At 46.3% G+C, this 23,666-nt stretch overlaps 1 protein-coding gene across 1 annotated transcript; it reads left to right on the top strand.

The window, feature by feature from the left end:
• The first annotated feature begins 2,483 nt into the window (after positions 1–2,483).
• Positions 2,484–23,076, top strand: GAS8 (growth arrest specific 8). The gene is made up of 11 exons (XM_007672553.4): positions 2,484–2,566; positions 7,235–7,327; positions 8,148–8,345; positions 8,668–8,874; positions 10,471–10,525; positions 11,048–11,253; positions 11,612–11,779; positions 12,355–12,441; positions 14,484–14,693; positions 18,931–18,996; positions 22,722–23,076. The coding sequence occupies exons 1-11, from the start codon at positions 2,564–2,566 to the stop codon at positions 22,869–22,871; spliced, it is 1,443 nt and encodes a 480-aa protein (XP_007670743.1). The 5' UTR covers positions 2,484–2,563; the 3' UTR covers positions 22,872–23,076.
• Positions 23,077–23,666: the final 590 nt, after the last annotated feature.

Genomic DNA, 23,666 nt, shown 5'->3' with positions numbered 1-23,666 from the left:
TGGCTCGGTGGAAAGAGCCCGGGCTGGGGACTCAGAGGTCGTGGGTTCTAATCCCGGCTCTGCCACTTGTCCGCTGTGTGACTTTGGACAAGTCACTTAAGGGCATGTCACTTCACTTCTCTGTGCCTCAGTTGCCTCATCTGTAAAATGGTAATTAAGACTGCGAGCCCCATGTGGGACAACCTGATCACCTTGTATCCCCCCCCAGCGCTTAGAACAGTGCTTTGCACATAGTAAGTGCTTAACAAATACTATCATCATTATTACTATTCTCTGTGCCTCAGTGACCTCATCTGAAAATGGGGATGAAGACTGAGAGTCCCACGTGGGACAACCTGATCACCTTGTATCCCTCCAACGCTTAGAACAGTGCTTTGCACATAGTAGGAGCTTAACAAATACCATCATTATTATTATACTCTGTGCCTCAGTGACCTCATCTGTGAAATGGGGATTAAGACTGGCCCTGGCCCACGTCCTCCCGCTGCCCTGGAACGCCCTCCCTCCTCACATCTGCCAAACTCACTCGCTTCCCCTCTTCCAAGCCCTCCTGAGAGCTCACCTCCTCCAGGAGGCCTTCCCAGACTGAGCCCCCCTTTCCCTCTGCTCCTCCTCCCCTTCCCATTCCCCCTTCTCCCGCCCTCTGCTTTTCCCCGTTCCCTTCCCCTCAGCACTGTGCACATTTCTATATATTATTTATTACCCTATTCATTTTGTTAATGATGTGTATCTCTCCATGACTCTATTTATCTTGATGATGTCTGCGCTAGATGGCTTGTTTTGTTTTGTTGTTTTGCTTTGCTGTCTGCTTCCCCCGTTTAAACCATGAGCCTGTCATTGGGCAGGGGTGGTCTCCATCAAGAAGCAGCGTAGCCCAGTGGAAAGAGCACGGGCTTGGGAGTCAGAGGTCATGGGTTCGAATCCATGCAGCTGTGTGACTGTGGTCAAGTCACTTAATAAGATTGGTATTTGTTAAGCGCTTACTATGTGCAGAGCACTGTTCTAAGCGCTGGGGGAGATACAGGGTAATCAGGTTGTCCCACAAGAGGCTCACAGTCTTAATCCCCATTTTACAGATGAGGTAACTGAGGCGCAGAGAAGTGAAGTGACTTGCCCACAGTCACACAGCTGACAAGTGGCAGAGCCGGGATTCAAACCCATGACCTCTGACTCCCAAGCCCGGGCTCTTTCCACCGATCCACGCCGCTTCAACCTCTCTGTGCCTCACATCTGGAAAATGGGGATGAAGACTGTGAGCCTCACGTGGGACCACCTAATGACCCTGTATCTCCCCCAGCGCTTACAACAGTGCTCTGCACATAGCACTTAACAAATACCAACATTATTATTATCTGTTGCCCAACTGGGCACTCCAAGCGCTTAGTACAGTGCCCTGCACCTAGTAAACACTTACCAAATACCAACATTATTATCTGTTGCCCAACTGGGCACTCCAAGCGCTTAGTACAGTGCCCTGCACCTAGTAAACGCTTAACAAATACCAACATTATTATCTGCTGCCCAACTGGGCACTCCAAGCGCTTAGTACAGTGCCCTGCACCTAGTAAACGCTTACCAAATACCAACATTATTATTATCTGTTGCCCAACTGGGCACTCCAAGCGCTTAGTACAATGCCCTGCACCTAGTAAACGCTTACCAAATACCAACATTATTATCTGTTGCCCAACTGTGCACTCTAGGCGCTTAGTACAGTGCTCTGCACCTAGTAAATGCTTACCAAATACCAACATCATTATTATCTGTTGCCCAACTGTGCACTCCAGGCGCTTAGTACAGTGCCCTGCACCTAGTAAACGCTTAACAAATACCAACATCATTATTATCTGCTGCCCAACTGTGCACTCCAGGCGCTTAGTACAGTGCTCTGCACCTAGTAAACGCTTAACAGATACCAACATCATTATTATCTGTTGCCCACCCGGGCACTCCAGGCGCTTAGCACAGTGCTCTGCACCTGAGAAGCAGCGTGGCCCAGTGGAAAGAGCATGGGCTTGGGAGTCAGAGGTTGTGGGTTCGAATCCCATCTCTGCCACTTGTCAGCTGGGTGACTGTGGGCAAGTCACTTCACTTCTCGGTGCCCCAGTTCCCTCATCTGTAAAATGGGGATGAAAACTGTGAGCCCCACGTGGGACAACCTGATCACCCTGTATCTCCCCCAGCGCTTAGAACAGTGCTCTGCACATAGTAAGCGCTTAACAAATACCAACGTTATTATTATTATAGGAAGCGCTCAATAAATACGATTGAATGAGTGATTACAGCGGTAAGGAGAGCGGCTTCCTCCCGGCCACACCCACACGCCCACACACATCTTCGCGCCTGCGCATGGCGACCACCTCTAGGGGGCGGTCGTGGGCCCCGCCCAGCTCCGCGGGCCGTTGCTATGACAACTGGCGGATGGGGAGGGAGGGAGATGGGAAGTCTCGCGAGGAGATGCCGGGGTCTCGCGCGCGTTCGCGCGCTCCTCCGCCGTTGCCTGGAAACCGAGCTCGGGTAGCAAGGAGGGCCGGTGCGGGCCGGTCCCTCCTCCTCGGGCATCATGGTGAGCGGCGCAACGGACCCTCCCCGGCCGGGACTCGGGCTTGGAGGGGGCAGGTGCCAGGGCTCCCCAGACAGAGCAGCAGCCTGCCTCAGTGGAAAGAGCCCGGGCATGGGTTCGAATCCTTGGCAGCTGTGTGACTGTGGACCAGTCACTTCTCTGGGCCTCAGTTCCTTCATCTGCAAAATGGGGAGGAAGACTGTGCGCCTCACGTGGGACAACTTGATTACCCTGGAATCAAGAACAGTGCTCCGCACCTAGTAAGTGCTTAACAAAAACCAACATTATTATTATTAAAGCGGCCAAGCCCCCAGGGCCAGCCCGGATCTGTGCCCTGCAGGGACCCGGCTTTGCCCTTAGCAGTGACCGAGACCCTCCGAAGGGGAAATCCGTCAATTTATCAATCAGTGGTGGTGATTAATAATAATAATGTTCATTCATTCACTCTATTGAGCGCTTACTATGTGCATAGCACTGGAATGGACAATTCGGCCACAGATAGAGAGACGGTCCCTGCTCAAGGACGGGAATTTGGTATTTGTTAAGCGTTTACTATGTAATAATAATAATAATAATAATGTTGGTATTTGTTAAGCGCTTACTATGTGCCGAGCACTGTTCTAAGCGCTGGGGTAGACATAGGGGAATCAGGTTGTCCCACGTGGGGCTCACAGTCTTCATCCCCATTTTACAGATGAGGGAACTGAGGCCCAGAGAAGTTAAGTGACTTGCCCACAGTCACACAGCCGACAAGTGGCAGAGCTGGGATTCGAACTCATGAGCCCTGACTCCAAAGCCCGTGCTCTTTCCACTGAGCCACGCTGCTTAATAATGGTGGTATTTGTTAAGCGCTTTCTATATGCCGAGCACTGTTCTAAGCGCAGGGGCAGATACAGGGTAATCAGGTGGATCCACATGAGGCTCACAGTCTTAATCCCCATTTTACAGATGAGGTAACTGAGGCACCCAGAAGTTAAGTGATTTGCCCACAGTCACACAGATGACAGATGGCGGAGCCGGGATTAGAACCCATGACCTCTGACTCCTAGGCCCGGGCTCTTTCCACTGAGCCACACTGCCAAGCACTGGTGTCAGCGTACAAGGTAATGAGGTTGTCCCACGTAGGCCTCACAGCCTTCATCCCCGTTTTCCAGATGAGGTAACTGAGGCACAGAGAAGTTAAGTGACTTTCCCAAGGCTACACGGCTGACAAGCGGCAGAGCCGGGATTAGAACCCATGACCTCTGACTCCCAAGCCCGGGCTCTTTCCACTAGGCCAAGCTGCCTCTCTATGGGCAGAGCACTGTAGTAAGCGCTGGGGAGAGTGAATGTGCCTTTAAACCGTCAGCACGGGACCTCTGGATCCCAAAGAGGGTGCCGGGATTGGGGGCTGAGGTAGGCAGACCCCGACTCAGGCCCCTGTAGGGCAAGAGACTCCAGAATCAGTCCCCAAAGCCTCAAGCAGCAGGGAATCAAGATTTTGAAGCATCTAGAAGTAGCCAGTTTGCATTAGATAGCTCTAATTAGGTAGGCATTAAATAGGGGTTTACCACGCAATGGACTTTCTGAATCAAATTATGGATAAAGAGTGAGAAAACAGAGATTGTTTACTCCACTGGGGTAGAATGGATAAAAGCACTGTGGTGAAGTGGAAAAAACACGGGCCTGGGCGTCAGAGCATTTGGGTCATAATCCTAACTCTGCCACCTGCCTACTGGGAGACCTTGGGCAAATCACTTACCTTCTCTGTGCCTCATCTGTAAACTGAGGATTCAATGCTTGTTCTTACTCTTACTTAGAATGTGAGCCCTATGGTTGACAGGTACCAAGTCTGACATTGTATCTTAATCTAGTAAGCACTTAACAAATATCGCTATTATTAATAGTATTATGATCATTATAAAAATAGGAGTGGGAGAAGCCATGCAAAGGAGGAAGAAAGGTTATTGTTGTTGCTATTATTTTTATAAAAATAAGAATGGGAGAAACAATCCAAAGAGAGATGAAAGTTCCACTCCAGTGAGTGGAATAAAAGCAGATAAGAAAGTCTGAAGGAAAAGGATCCACCCTTATTAAATTCAGTCAGTCAGGGCTGTAATCTAGTTCATTCATTCATTCATTCAATTGTATTAATTGAGTGCTAACTGTGCAGAGCACTGTAATACGCACTTGGGAAGTACAATTCAGCAACAAATAGAGACAATCCCTGCCCACAACGGGCTCACAGTCTAGTTGAACAGAATTGTAATGACCCTGACTCAAGTTTCATCTCAGAATGACTATTGTCTGGCACTTTGTTCAGGAAAAAGCTTCAAATATAAGGAAGAAATTGAACTGAACAGAATGTGTTGGGCTTTTTTAAAAAAAAAAAACAAAAAAAGTGAGTCTTTGAGCATTTACTGGGTGCAGAGTATTAATTCCAAGTATTAAACACTTGGAAGAGTACATAGATGATGATGATGCAGTCCCTGCCCAAGTAATTTATGATCTAGTTTGGGGAGACATAAAATAACAAAGAGGAAGAAATGCCCAAATAATCGATTATGTAATGTGATATGTGCAACATTGCTACTGGATGTGGTGAGTACAAAAAAGCTAAGGTGGTGCAAAAGTTTGAGGTGGTAGTGGGGAGGATGTGACCAAGGAGAAGAAAATGTAGACTGTGAGCTCTTAATGGGCAGGGATTGTCACTGTTTATTGTTGTATTGTACCTTCCCAAGCACTCAGTACAGTCCTCTGCACACAGTAAGTGCTTAAATACGATTGAATGAATGAATGAATGGGAAAACCTGCTTGAACAGTTGGGATTGCAGAGAAGCAGCATGACTCAGTGGAAAGAGCACAGGCTTGGGAGTCAGAGGTCATGGGTTCTAATCCCACCTCTGCCGCTTATCGTCTGTGTGACTCTGGGCCAGTCACTTAACTTCTCTGTGCCTCAGGTACCTCATCTGTAAAATGGGGATTGAGACTGTGAGCCCCGTGTGGGACAACCTGATAACCTTGTATCCCCCCCAGTGCTTAGAACAGTGCTTCATACATAGTAAGCCTTTAACAAATGCCATTAGTATTATTTCAAAGATTTAGAGAGGTGTGGTCTGGTGGATTTGAAAGGGTAGTGAGTTCCAGAGAAGAAGAAAGGCTGCGGTCCAGGGGTCAGAGATGGGATAGTCAAGAACCAGGCACAGTGAGAAGGTGGACTGAAGAGGAATAAAGAGTACAGGCTGGCATGTAGTATAGGAGAGTGGCTTGGTACGAGAATGAGAGCTGTTGGAATGCCATAGGGCCAGTGGTCAGGAGTTGTTTTTTTCCATGAAGATGAATTGTTAGCCATTGGAGATTTTTGAGGGGTGGAGAGATGTATGGTGAATGACTTTTTAAAAAGATGATCTGGGCAGCAGAGACAGGTCGGGAGAGGCCGACATATCAAGCTGGGCTGTGACAAGTCCCTGGACCAAGGTGGTGCCTAGTTGAAAGAGAGCAGAGTTGCAAGGATTATGCCAAGGTTGCAGGCTTTAGAAACAGAGGGGTAGGTGGTCTTGTCGACCACGATGAGAAGCGTACGTGAAGGAGTCTAGGAGGGAAGATGAGTTTGGGTTTTTGACATAACAGGCTTTACGTCCCAGCGGGATATCTGTATGAGATGTCTTTCAGGCAAGAGGACATACGAGTTTGTGGATTGGGGGTGAGAGGTGGGATCTAGTGAGAAAGATTTGAGGAAGCCCATAGATGCCAAAACATCATGCTCCTCACAGTTGGATAGGTGAAAAGCCATAGAGCCCAAGAGTGAATATTGCTTGCAAAACAGTTACCCGTTGAGTGTATTCAGTGTTCACTACTCTGGGTAAAGGGAGCTGATCTCTCTTCAGTTGCTTCTCATTTGAGTCCTGCCGGGAAAGTGCTTTGTCCCTGACCTATTAAATTTCACTTGCAGTGTTTCTGCTTTGGAAGCAAAGCATTCTACAACTCATTAACATTTCAGAATATTATGGTGACTAGGGTAAGATAGAGCTATTTTCTTCTCTAGCTTTTCATCCGTTTGTACGAAGACCGATGCTGATGTTCAGTAATAAGAGATGTGGGAATATTTACCCCAAAGCTGTGTTCCGTCTTTTCCTAAATAAAATCTAAAATCATTTCCATCGGGTACCTCGCCAACTGGATCAAGGAGGAAATACATGAAAAGATATCAAGAAACCTATAAACTTTTATGAAAGAATAGTCATTACAAATGACTTGTGGAATTGAATGTCTTTGTTGCGGACATTTGGTTGGGAGGGAGGACAACTCTAACATGCAGTGAACTTTCCTCAATAGATCAGTCTTATTTATTGAGCACTTACTGTGTGCGGAGCGCTGTACTAAGTGTTTGGGAAAGTACAATGTAACGGAGTTGATAGACACATTCCCTGACCACAAGGAGCTTCCAGTCTATAGAGGACTGGACTACTACCATACTCTGTTGTACTTTCCCAAGTGCTTAGTCCAGTGCTCTGCACAGAGTAAGCCCTCAAAAAGTACCATTGCTTAATTGACTGATTGATCCCAGCAGGCCTGTAGAAACTATTCAGCCATGTCCACTTCCCATAAGGTTGCTTGTCAAAGAATATGTGTCAGTAGGCTTCATGTCTTTCCTCGCTGTGCCCATCAATCACGTTTATTTTCTAATTTCAGCCGCCCAAAAAGAAAGCAGGGAAGAAAGGAAAGCCGGGAAAGGTCCCATCAGTTATCGATGGAATCGCGCCAGATGAGATGAACAAAGAGCAGGTGAGAGTTCCTTGGAATCCCTTGTTGAACACTGGTTGCTCTGTCAAATCCATACTATAAGGAGGAAAATACCTATTGCCCAGGATTTGCGTAGCTGTTTCAAGGTCGTTTGAAAGTACGATAATTAAAAGCACGTACAGATGTCTCTAACATTAAGTTTATTTTTAAAAACCTAACATCCCAAAGCTTGGAAAAGCTGCTGCCAGCGTATAAGCTGATGTTGACTGCCGTATCGTTCTCCCACTACACCTCAGCTCACGTTCTTAGTTCCTCTCAAGCTAACCTACTCACCGGACCTCGTTCTCATCTCTTTCACTGACTCTTTCCCACACCCTTTGTCTTAAAATCTGACAGACTACAGCTCTCCCCATATTCAAAGCCCTCATGAAATCACATCTCCTCTTGGAAGGTTTCTGTGATTAATTTCTTCTCTCTCCAGGTTATAGTCCCTCAACTGCCACTTCAGCACTTCCTTACCTCCTGAACACTCCAAAACAGTGCTCTCAATCTCCTGTAACATTTATGAACAGTGAATATCTCACATGGCCTGTTGCGTGATTGCTTATGTACATAACCTCTGTTTCCTTCTTCTATGTTATCTTAGTGTCTGTCTCTCCCACCAGATTCTAAACTCCTTGAGAGCAGGGTTCAGGTCTACTAACTCTATCGTACGCTCCCAAATGCTTAGTACAGTGCTCTATACAGTGTAGATGCTCAATGAGTGCTACGGATCAATTAATTGCTGTGGTCACTGGAGGTCTTCCCTACCTCTCCTGCTTCCGCTCTCCTTTCACCGCCTTCTCTGGTTTTGATTCTGCAGCTGGAGGAACACATGGGGCGCCTTAGGGAAGAGCTGGACCGGGAACGGGAGGAACGCAACTATTTCCAGCTGGAACGGGACAAGATCCACACCTTCTGGGAGATCACACGCCGACAGCTGGAGGAGAAGAAGGCAGAATTGCGTAATAAGGACCGTGAGATGGAGGAGGCAGAGGACAGGCATCAAGTAGAGATAAAAGTGAGCAAGAACCCAGCAACTTAGACCCAGAAGGGCACCATTGCAATCCACCGATGTCCAGAGAGGGCTACGATTGGAGGTCTAGGGCTTTATAGACTTTATCGCGTCGGATTATTGCACCGTAGCCCTTTGTGCTTTTGAGCCCACGGGTCTCTTGAGTGAGAGCGAACAGAACCGAGTCCTGAAAAGGCAAAAGGAATGGGAGAAAAACGTGGGTCAAATTCCAAGGCGGGTAACGACTCTTCATTTCCCCGTCTGCCCTTTGCAGTGATGATGCTGGGGTTAAAATTCAGTCTCTGGGCCCTCCCCTTCTTTGTTTCAGGTTTACAAACAGAAAGTGAAGCATCTGCTGTATGAGCATCAGAACAACCTGACAGAGATGAAGGCCGAAGGCACAGTGGCCATGAAACTTGCCCAGAAAGAACACCGGACCCAGGAAAGCGAACTACGTAAGGACATGCGCACTTTGAAGGTGGAATTAAAGGAGCAGGAGCTGGCTAATGAGGTGGTGGTGAAAAACCTTCGACTGGTAAGTGCCATACCATCCCTAATGAATAAACCTGGGGTGAGAGGACCCTCTTTTATGAAGACCTGTGAATGGAAGTTTCTTAAAGGGATAACCAAGTGGATGAGCGGTCTTGGCGGTCATGTCAGCATTGAGATGATTAGAGGACATTTGAGTGAAAAACATAAAATGCGGAACAACCTAGGGAAAAGTCACCTTTACTTTTTTATTCCATCCTGGAGTCTAGTAACAAAAAGTACTTCTGTGAAATTAGTGGCAGATACTTTTGAAAACAAAATCAAGGCTAAGCACAATGAATATGGAGGATTTCAGCAAGTGAAGCAGTGTGTCAGGGGCTTTTTTTGATATCAACTGCGATTCATTCATTTTGTGGTGGGGGGATGAGGAGAAGTAAGGAATATGTCTACCCCAGAGCTTTGTGTAACATTTTGCAAAACCAGATGCTCAACTATTTCCCCAACATGTTGACTACCTTAGCTTTTAAATAGGGTTAGAGCTTTTTTATTTTTTCATTTTTTATTCATTCATTCAGTTGTATTTATTGACCCTTACCATGGGCAGAGCACTGTACTAAGTGCTTGGAAAGTACAATTCAGCAATAGAGAAAATCCCTGCTCAGATTGGGAGCCCCCAAGGGAAAGGAACTATGTCTAATTCCCATGCAGGTATTCTCTCCCAGTGCTTAGTAGAGGGCTCAGCACAAAATAAGAGCTTAATAAATACTATTACTCCTAGAGTTTCTCCTCAGGAACTCATTGGTAGAATGCATTTTGGGGTTGTATTACTGATGACCTGATCCAGGACCCAGGTCTGCTGTTGCTAGGCTGAGTCCACTTCGTGTTAAAGATTGCAGGTGTGTAAACAAAAGCAGAGGCAGGTTGATACTTGCCAGTGATAGAAGTCATACCAGCCTAATAGAAAAACGTAGCATATAGATAAAGCTGGCTCATTTTCCAGTTTGTGAGAAGAGAAAACCAGAGGGACTAAAGCCCAAGCCAGTATGAGAGAAAAAAAACCTTCTCTTTGATGACTTTTTTTAAGTCCATGTAGGCATTTAGAATAATAATAATAATTGTGATATTTTTTAAGCATTTGCTGTGTGTCAAGCACTGTTCTAAGTGCCAGGATAGATAGGTGATATTCAGGTCAAACAGAGTCCCATAGGGTCATCACAGTCCAAGAAGGAGGAAAAACAGGTATCGAGTCCCCATTTTACACCTGAGGAAACAGGCACAGTGAAGTGATTTGCCCAAAGTCACACAGGAGATAAATGGCAGAGCAGAGAGTAAAACTCAACTCCTCTGTCTTCCAGGCCTGTGCTCTTTCCACTAGGCAACACTGCTTCCTTTATCTCCCAAACCCCAATTTTCAACTCTGGGGTATTTCCAGAAACCATTCTATACGCCATATTACATTTACAAGAACTTTCCTCCACAATATGGAGATGAAAGTAACAGCAGCCTGCCCCTGCTAACGTAAAGCAGCAGCGGGCCTGTCAACGTAGCTCTTTTTGGGCAACTGAGCGATTGGATCGACCCGACCGTGATTACACTTGCCATATTGAATGGGGGCTCTTCTTCTCCTGCTTACTCCTGTTAGAAACATGATGAGGAGACTACTCAGATGAGGAATGACTTCGAGAGACAAGTAAGAGGTCAGCCATCTTTTTCTCTCCTCTCTCAGAAACCTCTTCTCTCATCCCTGGGGCTTATCCGTCCAAGATAAAGAGGAAAGTAGTGGTCTACAGTCTGTTTTCTCCTCCTTAATGCAGAAGACAGAAATTGGCCATTTACATGGCTGATGTAACTACCCAGGGTAAACACTTTTCTCTGCCTTAGTCAAAAATAGGCAGAGAAAAATAGGTGGGTGGGAGTCGGCTAGAACTGTTCAGTCAGAACCCTCAGAACATTTCTCTCCATGATCCCAGTCCTCATTTGAACATGATCTGAAATGACCCCATTTCCTGATAATCGTCACTCTGTCTAATTCTAAATCCCCTATAGCTTTAGAACCAGAGCCCCTTCATGTAGGCTAGTACCAGGATTTTCCGCATGTTTATAGAGAAATGCACTGTGCTCGAGAGAGCTTGTCTCGATCCGCTCCCAGCTGTGCTGTGGAGCTTCAGTGATGATCACTCAGCCCTTGTTAAAATGCCTTTTATGCTGCCTCCTTTCAGAGATCGAGGCCAAGTATGATAAGAAGATGAAAATGTTGCGGGATGAGCTGGAGCTACGAAGGAAGACGGAGATCCATGAGGTTGAGGAGAGAAAGAATGGCCAGATCAATACCCTGATGAAAAACCACGAGAAAGCTTTCAGTGATATCAAGAACTACTACAACGACATCACTCTTAACAACTTAGCACTCATTAATTCCCTCAAGGTAACCGTACCTTGCGTAACTGTCCCAGACGCCACTCAACTGGGTGTTCCCCATATCCCATAAAACCAACAGTCCCGTGAAAATGATGGGACGCAAATTCCATCCCAAGTATCTCGTGTTAAACTGAACGTTGACTCCCCAGTGACTTACTGGCTAGCTGTGTGTTCCTCTCCAACATAGGTCTGAACAGATGGACTGAACAGCTAATTAAGACAACTTTAGGCTAATTCAGCCATCATCAAACTGCCAATGATTTGGGGGAGAAGCAGGGCCAATTCTTGGGGTTGGGAAAAATCCACTTGCATGTCCGGACCTCTTTAGTCTGCCTGAGGTCACACGTCTGTGTTTTGGATCCCAGGAGCAAATGGAGGAGATGAAGAAGAAAGAGGACCACCTGGAGAAAGAAATGTCAGAAGTGACGCTGCAGAATAAGCGACTGACAGAGCCCCTGCAGCGGGCCCGGGAAGACCTTAATGAGTTGCAAAAGAAGTTAGCCAACTATGAAAAAGACAAGGCATCTTTGGCTGTGAGTCTCTTCTTAACTTGGGCCCTTTTCAGGGCCAGGGTAGAGGGGGTCGTTTGAATTTTGGCTCTCTAATTTATCATATTCTTTGAGGTTCTTTGGAAGAAAAAGAGGAATTCTGAGGTTGCTGTGTTGTGTTGTCCAAAGCCTGAACTCAGATTCTTTTTTTTCCACACCTATCTAAAGAAGGACAGGTTGTAGAGATACTGCATTCGACCCTAGCGACTAGGGAAAGGAAGCTTATTGGTCAGCGAGGAGCAACACAAGGGGTGACGTTTATAGTTTATTTTCATTTGGCTCTCCAAAAGGTAAGGAAGAGAGGTGGTTGAGACTTTTGAGTTCCAGATAATCCAACCAGGAAGGAAAATAAAGTGCCATCCCAGATCTCGGAGAGGTACTGAGTTTGATGTTAACACCACCCGCTATCTTCCCTGCAGACCCTCCCTTGCTAAGGCTCCAGCCGGTTGCCTGTTGGAGCTGCTCCTTTCGGGCGATTATTTTTAGCCCTTCCGTCTCCCACGAGACTGTACCGCGCTGTTGCCTATTAGCCCTAAATACATTTTTCCTCTTTTCTCCAGAGTACAAAAGCCCGTTTGAAAGTCACTGAGAGAGAACTGAAAGACTTACAATGGGAACACGAAGTGCTGGAGCAACGGTTCATCAAGGTGAGAGGGCCAGAAGGAATGGCAGCGGGGAGGGGGTGGGGACAGACACATACTTTGGGCATTAGGCTCTGGGCAGGGAAGGCAAAAGATTTCTAAGAGTCCCACCGAACCAGTTCCCCATCGCCATTGGAAAGAGCAAAGTTGAGGCTTTCACATCTTTAAAGAGAGGCAATGAAATTTAGTAGAGAGAATCCTGACTCAATTTCCTAGTCAGCTGTGCACCTCTAAAGCAAGACAATTACTCTGTGCGTCGATTTCCCCATTTATGTAGTAAGGGAAATATCCCCGGTCCCTGTCTTCCTAACCTAGAGAGGTTGAGAGGAAAAACGAGATGATGTTTTTGAAGAAAAGCCCTAAAGGGAAGAGATGATGGGCTAAGAGGCCATCATTACAAACCAAACCACCCGATCAGTGATGCCACCAAAGAAATATTCTTCCCCACAACCACCCTGATCCAAACACTAGGGCTTTCATTTACACAGCTGGGAAACCAGACCAGCATCTGCGGAGATGTTTAGTCCCTTATGTAGGTTGCTGCCTGGCTGTCTCTGTGGCTCTTGCAGCCCCGTCTCCTCTTAGGCTCAGCTGACAAGCCTAGCTTTGTTTTCGGTGAAACAATTCTGCATGCTGGGCTGGTCCCATCCCGGCCTGCAGCTGAAACAGATGCAATCGTGAGCTCTCTCGTTGGAGGCTGTGGGATTTAGTGCCCAAACTGTCGTGACCCGTCTGTACAGGAAATGACCAACCCACTGTATTATAACAAAATTTGGGTTGTGGAAATATATTTATTTTGCAGGTGGTGAGCTGGTGGATTTTTATCTTCGTGAGGCATTCCGTTGGGTTTTTTTTTCCCTTTTAACCTAATTAAATTTAAGTCCAAATGAAACTAATTAGAGATTGGTGAAGAATTCCCAGGAATGGCAACCTGGATCCCAGCCCCTCTTTAATAGGACATCACAAATTCAGCTCTTCAGAAGCAGACATTAAGCATGATGTCTTAATTTAGAATCTCACAGACTCAAATTGGGTGGGCTCACTCTTTAAAACTCTAAGGTCCGATTTAAAAAAATATATATATTTTTTAGCTCTTAGAGAGGAGGGACTGAAAAATGTGACTTAAGCTTGTAGAAGGGAGGTGGGCAAAGGGACGGCTCTGAGAACTTTTTAAACCATTAAAGTCCTGTATGGGCGTATCCCAATATGACTTACCAATTTGTACTTTTTCTTTTATTTTTAAAAGTTTGCAGTTCTAAACGATAACCTGTATCTTCCTCTGCCGAGAGAAACAAAGATGTCAGAACTGCTACTTGGCTGCAAATTTCAAAGAAAAGCTAAATTGGCAGGCAGTTCAGCTGGTTAATTATGGGGAATTGTCAGCCCCAGTGGCTGAGGGCTAGGTTTGAGGTTGGCTAAGCTTCTCAGTCAGTGATCAGTTTGTAATAATAGTCATTTTAAGAAGGTCCCATCGAGAAATTACTCCCTTTACAAATATAACCCAGAGGCAGAAGTTATTATCCATGCTTTAGAAGGGGGAAACCGAGATTCAGGAGGATTCAGTGGCTTGCCAGAGATTACACAGCAAGTCAACATTGGAACCAAGACTAGACCCCAAAATCCCAGCTCTCTATAAGAATCTGGCCCCTAGCCACCCTGACGCTCAGCTAGCAGAGTCCCAGCTCTTCTAGTTTTGACCATCTCTCATGGCTAGCCCCCAAGGCTTTTTTGAAAGAGAAGAACTCCGTGCAGATGCCTTCTGCCAACATTTCCCTTCTGCCTTCCAGCCTGGGAGAGTCTGCCTTGTCAATGATTCTGTGTTTATGTAGGCAGGGGGTAAAATGTCAGATTTTTTCCTAAGCCCATATTATCCATTTAGAAACTAGGTATCCTTCTTAGAAGGAGCGATCAGTTATTGTTGGAGGTGGGCCATGTGTTGGTTTCTTCTCTGTTTTCGGTGGGCTTTGGAGAGTCCTGTGGGAAACCCGTGAAATTTTCCCAGTACACGAGGATTTTGTTGATTATACCTGCCCGTGTGTCCTGAACAGGTCCAGGTAGAGCGAGATGAGCTATACAGTAAGTTCACCAAAGCCATTCAAGAAGTGCAGCAGAAAACCGGCTTCAAGAACCTGATCCTGGAGCGCAAGCTACACACCCTCTCAAATGTGCTGGAGAAGAAGGAGATGCAGCTCAGTGAGGTCCTCTCCGCCTCCAACCTGGATCCGAACGCCCTCTCCATAGTCACCCACAAACTGGAGGTATCGTGACCTGCGAAGGTGCCCTGGAGGGCAAGATAGGACAGAGGGGAAGCTCACAATCAGTCGAGCAGTGGTATTTACTGAGCGCTTACTTTGTGCTGAGTACTGCACTAAGCACTTGGGTGAGTGCAATGCAATAGAGTTGGTAGCCTCAATCCTTGTCCACAAGGAATTTACAGTCTAGGGATGGGAAGGTGGAACAAAGGGGAAACATCAATCAGTCCATATAATAATAATAATAATGTTGGTATTTAAGTGCTTACTATGTGCCGATCACTGTTCTAAGCGCTGGGGTAGATACAGGGTCATCAGATTGTCCCATGTGAGGCTCACAGTCTTAATCCCCATTTTACAGATGAGGTAACTGAGGCACAGAGAAGTAAAGTGACTTGCCCACAGTCACACAGCTGACAAGTGGCAGAGCCGGGATTCAACCCATGACCTCTGACTCCCTAGCCCGTGCTCTTACCACTGAACCACGTTGCTTCTCTATGCAGAGAACTGTACTAGCACTTGGGAGAGTTCAGTATAACACTGTAACAGACACATTCCCTGCCCATAAAGAGCTTAGAATCTAGAAGAAAAGACAGACATTAACATCCGGAATGCGCATTAGTCTCAGAGCCTTTTCAATGCAAGGATTAGGGATATCAGAGACTCCAGCAAGGAAGCAGGGGTGGCTCTGTTATTGTGGATGTGACCTGGTTTATGCCACCATGGTGTCTGATTTTTAGTGTGTCTTTCTTAACTGTATTAGAATCCATTTAACCAGCCAAGTTCATTCATTCATTCAATAGTATTGAGCGCTTACTATGTGCAGAGCACTGTACTAAGTGCTTGGAATGTACAATTCGGCTACAGATAGAGACAATCCGTGCCCAGTGACGGGCTCACAGTCTAATCGGGGGAGACAGACGGACAAAAACAAGACAACGTAATCATGATAAATAGAATCAAGGGGATGTACACCTCATTAACAACATCAATAGGGTAATAAAATTATTTACAAATGAGCACAGTGCTGAGGGGAAGAGAAGGGAGGGGGAAGGAGCAGAGGGATAAGGGGCTTAGCTGAGGGGAGGTGAAGGGGGGAAAAGGGAGGGAGCAGAGGGCAGAGGAGGAGCAGAGAGGGAGCAGAGGGAAAAGGGGTAACTCAGTCTGGAAGGCCTCTTGGAGGAGGTGAGCTGTCAGTAGGGCTTTGAAGAGGGGAAGAGAGTTAGTGTGGCGGAGGTGAGGAGGGAGGGCATTCCAGGACAGGGGTAGGACGATGTCAGTCGGGCAAGGAAGGGGGAAAGGTGATCTTGAAATCTTCGCAAAAGGCTTAAATTCTTATCTTCGCTCTGAAACGGACTCTCTGTGCGACCTTGGGCAGGGCATCCTTTCTACATTTTAGGTTCCCTCAGAAAAACAGAAATAATCATGGAGGAAGGAAATACCTGAGCTTAGGTCAGTGCTGCCATCTTCTGTTTAGATCTGTGACTCTTTTGGAACAGCAATCGTCAGTGATGCTACAGTAGTTTGGTGGGAAGTCGCTCTCGGGCGGTGGTATTTACTGAGCACTTAATCTGCGCAGAGTATTAAGTGCTTGGGAGAGTATAAACCACACACAACTTAGTCGTGTGACCAATCAGAGGAACATGGTGAAGAACTTCCAAAATCTTTTCAGGATATTTTAATTAGGTCCAGCAGAGATCTAGGAGAAATAGATTAGCTGTGCTAACAGGAGGGTATAGGTAGGGAAACTGATCGGTGAGAGTGGATTGACTCAAGCTCGCACCTTGACAGTTAAAATCATGATGAGAATTTGGGGCTCTTGACCTTTCGGCGAGCTCCGCGGCTTCAGGGAAGAATCCCCTGAGCTCCAGTCAGCTCCTGTGATTCAGGTTAGGCTCAGGGCCCTCTTTAGGACGTGGTTAATGATTCATTAGAAGGAACGGGTGGATCGTGTGAGAGAATCGGGGGGCTGCAGAGGAAGACTTTTCAGCCTGGAGTTTTATGGTTATTTCGAGGAGACTGGTGGCAGTGTCAGCAAGAATGTTTTCATAACCTGGAAAAGTGCTTACTGTCTTACTCTGCTGCTGAACGGCACCAAATAAATGATAGCCCCATCTATCTCACCCTGAGGGAGGGGCCCAGAGGGCTATAGAATCCAGCACTTCAGACTCAAACAAGGCCGGGTGCTGTCTTGGTTCCGTGCAGCTGCTGCCGTCAACTGGGATCACAACAGGTCTAAATGGTTCGCATTCAGAGGCAGCCAGTTCTGAGTCTTGAGCCTTCCCGTTGCACATCACAGGAATAGTCACGGCCTTGACAGAGAGACTGCTGGTGGGGAGAGGAGACGGAGGGGAGGAAAGGATATATCTTCCTATAGGCTTAGTCCTTTTGTTCCCAGACTTAGTGCCCCAAGTCTGTGTCTAGTGAGGAAGTGCATATCCATCTTGAGATTAAGGATCACCTTCCAAAGTTAAGTTTGTCCTATTCTGGGGCTCGGACTGCTTCTAACCCAGGCGGCTACCCAGCTCAGCCCTGGTAATCTGCGGTTTCTCTGAAAACTTCTTCCCTTTAAAAAGATATTACTGTTTCATCTTTTTTTTTATAGTATTTTGAAAGCGCTTTCTGTATGCTTGTACTAAACATTGAGGGCGATACAAGATAATTGGGTTGGGCACAGTCCCTATCGCTCAGTCTTAATCCCCATTTTTACAGATGAGGTAATGGAGGCACAGAGGAGTTAAGTGACTTGTCCCAGAGGGGCAGAACAACTCGGGCTGACTCCAGAAACTGAAATGGTTGAAGTGAACTGAGTTATGTGATCTCCCAGGTGGAGAGTGGTGGTATCACTCAGTGGTATTTATTGAGCATCTACTGTGAGAACACTTTACTAAGCACTTGGGAGAATCCACTTCAACAGAGTTGGTAGAAATGTTCCTGTGATCCTGGATAGCATATGGCTCGAGTGACAGACTCCTCTGCCATTCTTGGACTTTCCACGGTGAGCCGGGTTTATGGTCACCATGATTTAAGTGGAGTAGGGCTTGTTTTGCATCATCCCCACTTTGTCATTCCTGCCTTCATGTACTTACCCAGTGAAATGACTGCAGGGGATAGCCGGGGTGAGGAACTCTCGGGGAAGATCTGACGAGCAAAACCAGGCTGAGAGACCCTCTCGGAGCAACTCTTCGAAATGAAAGGCTCTAGAGCACAAATGATGTAAAGGAGGCTGGGGATAAAACTCAGCCGATCTAGTAGAGCAGCGGTTGCTGGCAGATGTTGACTATGTATTTTACGTCTGCATGCCAACTTCCTGGGGAAATAAAACTCTGAGCCTCCCACCAGAGGGAGAAGAAAAATCATCATGTCATTGTGGGCAGGGACCATGTCGGCCAACTCTGTTGTAATGTACTTTCCTAAGTGCTTAGTACAGGGCTCTGCACATAGTAAGGACTCAATAAATACCACTGATGATGATGATGATGTCAAACCAGGTAAAGGAGCAACTAACTTGGGTTCTCCCTGCACACTTGAACAGATTCTCTCCTCAATGGATTAATCATTCAGTCAACGTTTATTGGGTTTCTACTTTGTGCAGAACACTCTACTGAGTGCTTGGAAGAGTGCCCTTAAGAGCCTTCTTACAGTCTGGTAGGGGATACATTAAAAGCAATTATCAAAGAGAAGAAGAGAAAAGAAAAATCATAGAGGAGCAAGTCTAAATACAGTCCATTAAATACAGTCCATTAGATTAAGCAAGAAGGAGGTTCATGTTTTCCTTAGAGAGGACAGTCGCAGTGGAGTGAAGGGGGTGGAAGCCAGAGGATCAAGAAGGGAATTGGAAGAGATAATAATAATAATAATGATGATGGTATTTGTTAAGCGCTTACTATGTTCCAAGCACTATTCTAAGCGCTGGGGGAGATACAAGGTTATCAGGTTATCCCAGGTGGGGCTCACGGTCTTAATCCCCATTTTACAGATGAGGTAACTGAAGCACAGAGAAGTTAAGTGACTTGCCCAAGGTCACACAGCTAATAAGTGACAGAGCCAGGATTAGACTCCATGACCTCTGACTCCCAAGCTCGTGCTCTTTCCACTAAGGCACACTGCTTCTCTGTGAAAGCAGTGGGTGTTTACCCCAGAACTCCAAGCCTTTCCCCTTTTGGCTTAAGCAACTCTCAATTCAATGGCCTCTAACAGAAAAAAAAAAACCCTAAACTCAAAATTCTTATTTCTTTTTCAGGATGTTCTGGATTCCAAAAACAACGCCATTAAGGACCTTCAGTATGAACTGGCTCGAGTCTGCAAGGTGAGATCACAACGGAGTGAGTGCGGGTGACACGCGGGAGTCTAGCCTCCGGCAAGTCCTGACCTCATTGCCAAAATGCACTTCCCTATTTGTAAATGTCTACGCCTGTCTCCCTCGTTCAAGTGGGAGCTCCTGGTGGGCAGGGAACGTCCATAGGGCTTCTTTTGTCCTTTCCCAGGTGTATTCTGTAGTGCAGTCAGTAGAATTTATTGAGCATTCACTCTGCAGCACGCAGTACTAAGTGCTTGGGAGAGGACGGTGAAGTTAGAAGAAGTTAGAGTTAGAGAAGCAGCATGGCCTAGTGGAAAGAGCAGAGTCCTGGAAGTCAGAAGACCTGGGTTCTCATCCCAGTTCTGCCTCTTGTCTATTGTGTGGCTTTGGGAAAGTCATTTAACTTCTCTGTGTCTGTTAACTCATCTGTAAAATTAGGATAGACTGTGAGCCCCAAGAGGGACATGGACTGTGTCCAACTTGATTAGCTTGTATCTACCCCAGTGCTTAGTACAGTTCATGGCACATAGTAAGCATTTAACAGATACTGTTAAAAAAAAAACACCATGGGAGGATTGAAAAAGAGAGCAGAAGTTTTGAGGTCAAAGACTCCAGATCCCTCTATCTCCAGGCTAATCTAATGCTTATTCATTCATTCTTCATTCATTCAGTCATATTTATCGAGCACTTATTGTGTGCAGAGCACTGTACTAAGCATTTGGGATAGTAGAATATCACAATAAACAGACACATTCCTTGCCCACAACAAGCTTACAGTGTAGAGGACTGTAAGAGGACTGTGTATCTCACCACCCCATTTCCCTAGGCCAGGACAAAAATTTTGTGACTTAAGCCAGGCTGGAAGTGAGAGAGGGATTCATGCCTAGAAATGATAACTGCTCCAGAATCACCCCTGTTTTTCATACACTTTCCCAGCAAACTCTAATTTGCTTAACTTCTCTGACCCTAATCCCTTTCCAGAAGATTCTGGAATAGTATAGGCTCCTCCCTGGGAATGTCTTATGTTCCCCAGGGAAGAATTTAGCTTGTGTAGTTTGTCTCGAGTGGAATCAGTGATCTGTATTGAGTACTTACTTTGTGCAGAGCACTATATTAGGTACTTGGAAAAGTACAATACAACAAAATTAGTGGACCTGTTCCCTGCCCATAACTAGCTTACAGTCTAAAGGCAAAAAGGAAATGCACATGATATAATGAAGAAATTTACTAGGAAAAGACCCAGCACTTGATACAGTTCGATGCATACAGAAGGCAGTCAGTCAGTATTGGTTGATGTGCATTGTACTATATAAGGTTCAGGAACTTAGCTTTTTTTCTCCAGCCCCCATGTGGGACTTCAGTCATTTTAATGCAAGATCTCAAAGCTTTTTGTCAAGCATCTCTTAGGTATCCATCAGTGGTGTTTATTGAGTACTTACTGTGTGCAGAGTACTGTACTGAGCACTTGGAAGAGTACGGTACAATCGAGTTGGCAGTGACGTACCATGCCCACAGTGAACTTACAGTCTAGAGGGTATCTGACTCAATGTCATGGGTCTCTTTTGGTTATTCATGCCTGTTTCTTCTCCTCCCCTGCTCCCCTAGCCAGGGCTCTGCTCTTTCACTGATCACCCCTGGATTTTACTTTCTTCTGGGAACTTCCCCTTATTTCTATTTCTTTCCTCCTACCACTTATCTCCCATGCCACCCTGACCCCAGGTTTTCCCTAGCTGACTCTCTGCAGAATTGGGGGCCTTGAAGCGTTCCTAGACTGAACTTTTAGAACTGTTGCTGGAGACTGTGCAGTAATTAAGAACAGCTGATTAGACTACTTTGACCTTTGGCCTTTTGTGCATTGTTTGTACAACACAGAGGGAATGTCTGACTCATATAAACTTGCCTGTTTGCATCAGTGCTAGGCAACAGAGGGATTTATTGAAGAGCAGCAGGACAAAAGAAACGTGGATGGTCTAAGCTCTTAATTCTTTTGGGGTGAATTTTACATTAGTGGCTTCTGGGTACCGGTTGTGTGTCATTTGCCCGGTTTTGTGTCATTTGCCAGCTCGTGAATTAGCCAGCCAGGACAGACATATGCTATTCCAGGTTCCTAGCCTAGTCCCCCAAAGACAGTGGTTTAAAGATGGACCAGTTTAAAAAAGTGAAACAAAAGGACAAATTTGGGGGTGGATCAATTATTTAATTCCTCAGCTCCTTTCTGCACCAACCCTCACCTTCCCAGTTCTGTTTTCATGCTCTGATTTCCAGATTTACATTCCATTTTCCATGCTGCTCTCCTGCTCTCCAGTGCTGGGCCCTGTTCTCTCATCTACCTAAAGTCACCACTTTCCCCACTTCATTTCTAGCCTCCTTTCTTGTCGTCCAGGAACCAGTACTCCTGGACTTTAGTCCTCTTCAGGATCTCTTTTCTCTACACACACCCCAGCTTCCCCATCTCCATGGGGGCATTTTGGGGTGAGGTGTTCTTGGTGAAAGTACTGCTGTTGCAGGATGTTACAATAGGATCACTCTAACCCTACAAGTAAAAGAGTCTTTCTCCTCAGATTCCTTGATAAAGTTTATGGGAGCCCAGATAAGTGCCAATTTATGGAAACAGTGATTTTTACCATATTCCCACCTCTGCTCCTGAAAATACATGTAGGGAGAGGGCCCCACGTAGCTCCAGTGCTTCCTTGGTGGTAGAGGTCTGTTAACTTGTTTTGATGTCTTTCTCCCCCCTTCTAGACTATGAGCCTGTTGTGGGCAGGGATTGTCTCTCTTTGTCGCCGAATTGTACTTCCAAAGCGCCTAGTACAGTGCTTTGCACACAGAAAACACTGAAAAAATATGATTGAATGAATGAAAGGCACTGTTGGGTTTGATTGAGTAAACTGTGTGACAAGTGTGACACAGTAAATGTGACAAGTTTAACTCCTAAGGGCATCGGCTACAGTTCTCTCATTCCACGTGTTGCTGTATATCTTGCCTCTGACACCCATGTTTATGTGTCTCCCCTTCTCTCCCCACAGCTCTTACAGCCAGACCAGATAAGCCCTCACACTTCATCCCGAGGAGGGAGGGGGTGGGCAAATTACCCCCATATTCAGCCCTCACCAGACCCCCCAGTCCCATTTCATCTGTGAGAGCTCCATGACTCATTCACTAGATCTGTGCGGGCTCCAGGTAGACAGTCAGAAGTCAATGATGGGATCTGAATTACCCGACTGAGCGCTAAGCGTTGAGCGAACCTATAGGATAACCCCTCGGCCTTCCTCTCCCCTGGGGCCGGGCTTACTGGGGCAGAGCCCAAATGGCCAGCTCTCAGATCGTGTGAAAGGGGGAAAGCTTCCTGACAATTTCCAATTTGTGAAGCATCCGTGTCCTCTACTTCTCTTCCTCCTAGTTGTGTATTATTTACTGTGTTCCAAACCAACACCTCCTTTAGAGGGTACACAAATGAAATAATAGGAGATAAGTCAAACCATCCATTAGTGCTTGTAGTTTTGGCCTAAAAGTATAAAGTGACTGAAAGAAGAGATCGAAGTCAGGGATTTTAATTACCCAAATTATCCCTGACCCTCACTGACATAGTTTTGCCTCTCTGGATTTGTGTTAGCTTCTCTTCCAAGAGCATCTCCTTGCGAAGAAGCTGGTGAAAGGGATGACAGAGATATCCCTACCCCAGCAAGCAAACCGTTCAGCTCACTGACACCTCATAAAACCTTTCCTCATTTCAGGCTCACAACGACTTGCTGCGAACCTACGAAGCCAAGCTCCTTGCTTTTGGAATCCCCCTAGACAACATGGGATTCAAGCCTCTGGAGACCACAGTGAGCGGGCAGACTCTGGGACAGGGCCCCGCTGGACTCGTCGCCACTCCCACATGACCCCTCCACGCCCAGCCTGGGCCATGGCCCGGAACCGAAGCCTGCTTCTGCTGCTGTAGCGTGGCCCGGGGAATAGAGGCCTGGGAAAGACTGGAGCGCTGTTCATGTCAGTACATTACTCTCCCTCTTTGCAGACCTAAAGATGCTTTTTTTTTTTATTAACTCGTGTTTTCTATAAATGAAAAATTTATATCTTGAACGGTAAGGTCATTTGTCTAGCTCTGGAGCCCAGCACTGCGTGGAAACAGCCTTGAAGGTAAGGCGAGAAAAAACACTTGTCCAGAGGCGGAAGACTGGATCAGATGACCTCTTGAGCTGGTCCCGCCTAGCTCGGATTAATAATTTATTATTATTATGGTACTTGTTAAGGGCTTACTATGTGCCAAGCACTGTACAAGCACTGGGGTAGATATGGGATGATCAAGTTGAACACAGTCCCTTTTCTCCATGGAGCTCACAGTCTAAGTAGGAAGGTGAACAAGTATTGAATCCCCATTTTACAGCTGAGGAAACTGAGGCACAGAGCAGTTAGGTGACTTCCCCAAGGTCATACAACAGGCAAATGGCAGAGCTAGGATTAGAACCCAGATCTTCTGACTCCCAGTACTATGCTCATGAAACTATCTCTGTATCCTTACACCTCTGAAGAGTGAAACTCTGCACATTTCATCCCAATATTCCCCTTCCCCTTCGCCATGTTCTTGGTTTTCCATCTACCATTTCCAGGATCACTCTGAATAAATTCCCTTTTCGTCCCCCTCTTCTGGCAAATTTTGAGAAGCTGAATCCTCAGTT

Source organism: Ornithorhynchus anatinus, chromosome 11 (genome assembly GCF_004115215.2).
Source record: "Ornithorhynchus anatinus isolate Pmale09 chromosome 11, mOrnAna1.pri.v4, whole genome shotgun sequence".
Lineage (NCBI taxonomy): Eukaryota > Metazoa > Chordata > Mammalia > Monotremata > Ornithorhynchidae > Ornithorhynchus > Ornithorhynchus anatinus.
This window is presented reverse-complemented; position numbering and strand designations above follow the sequence as displayed.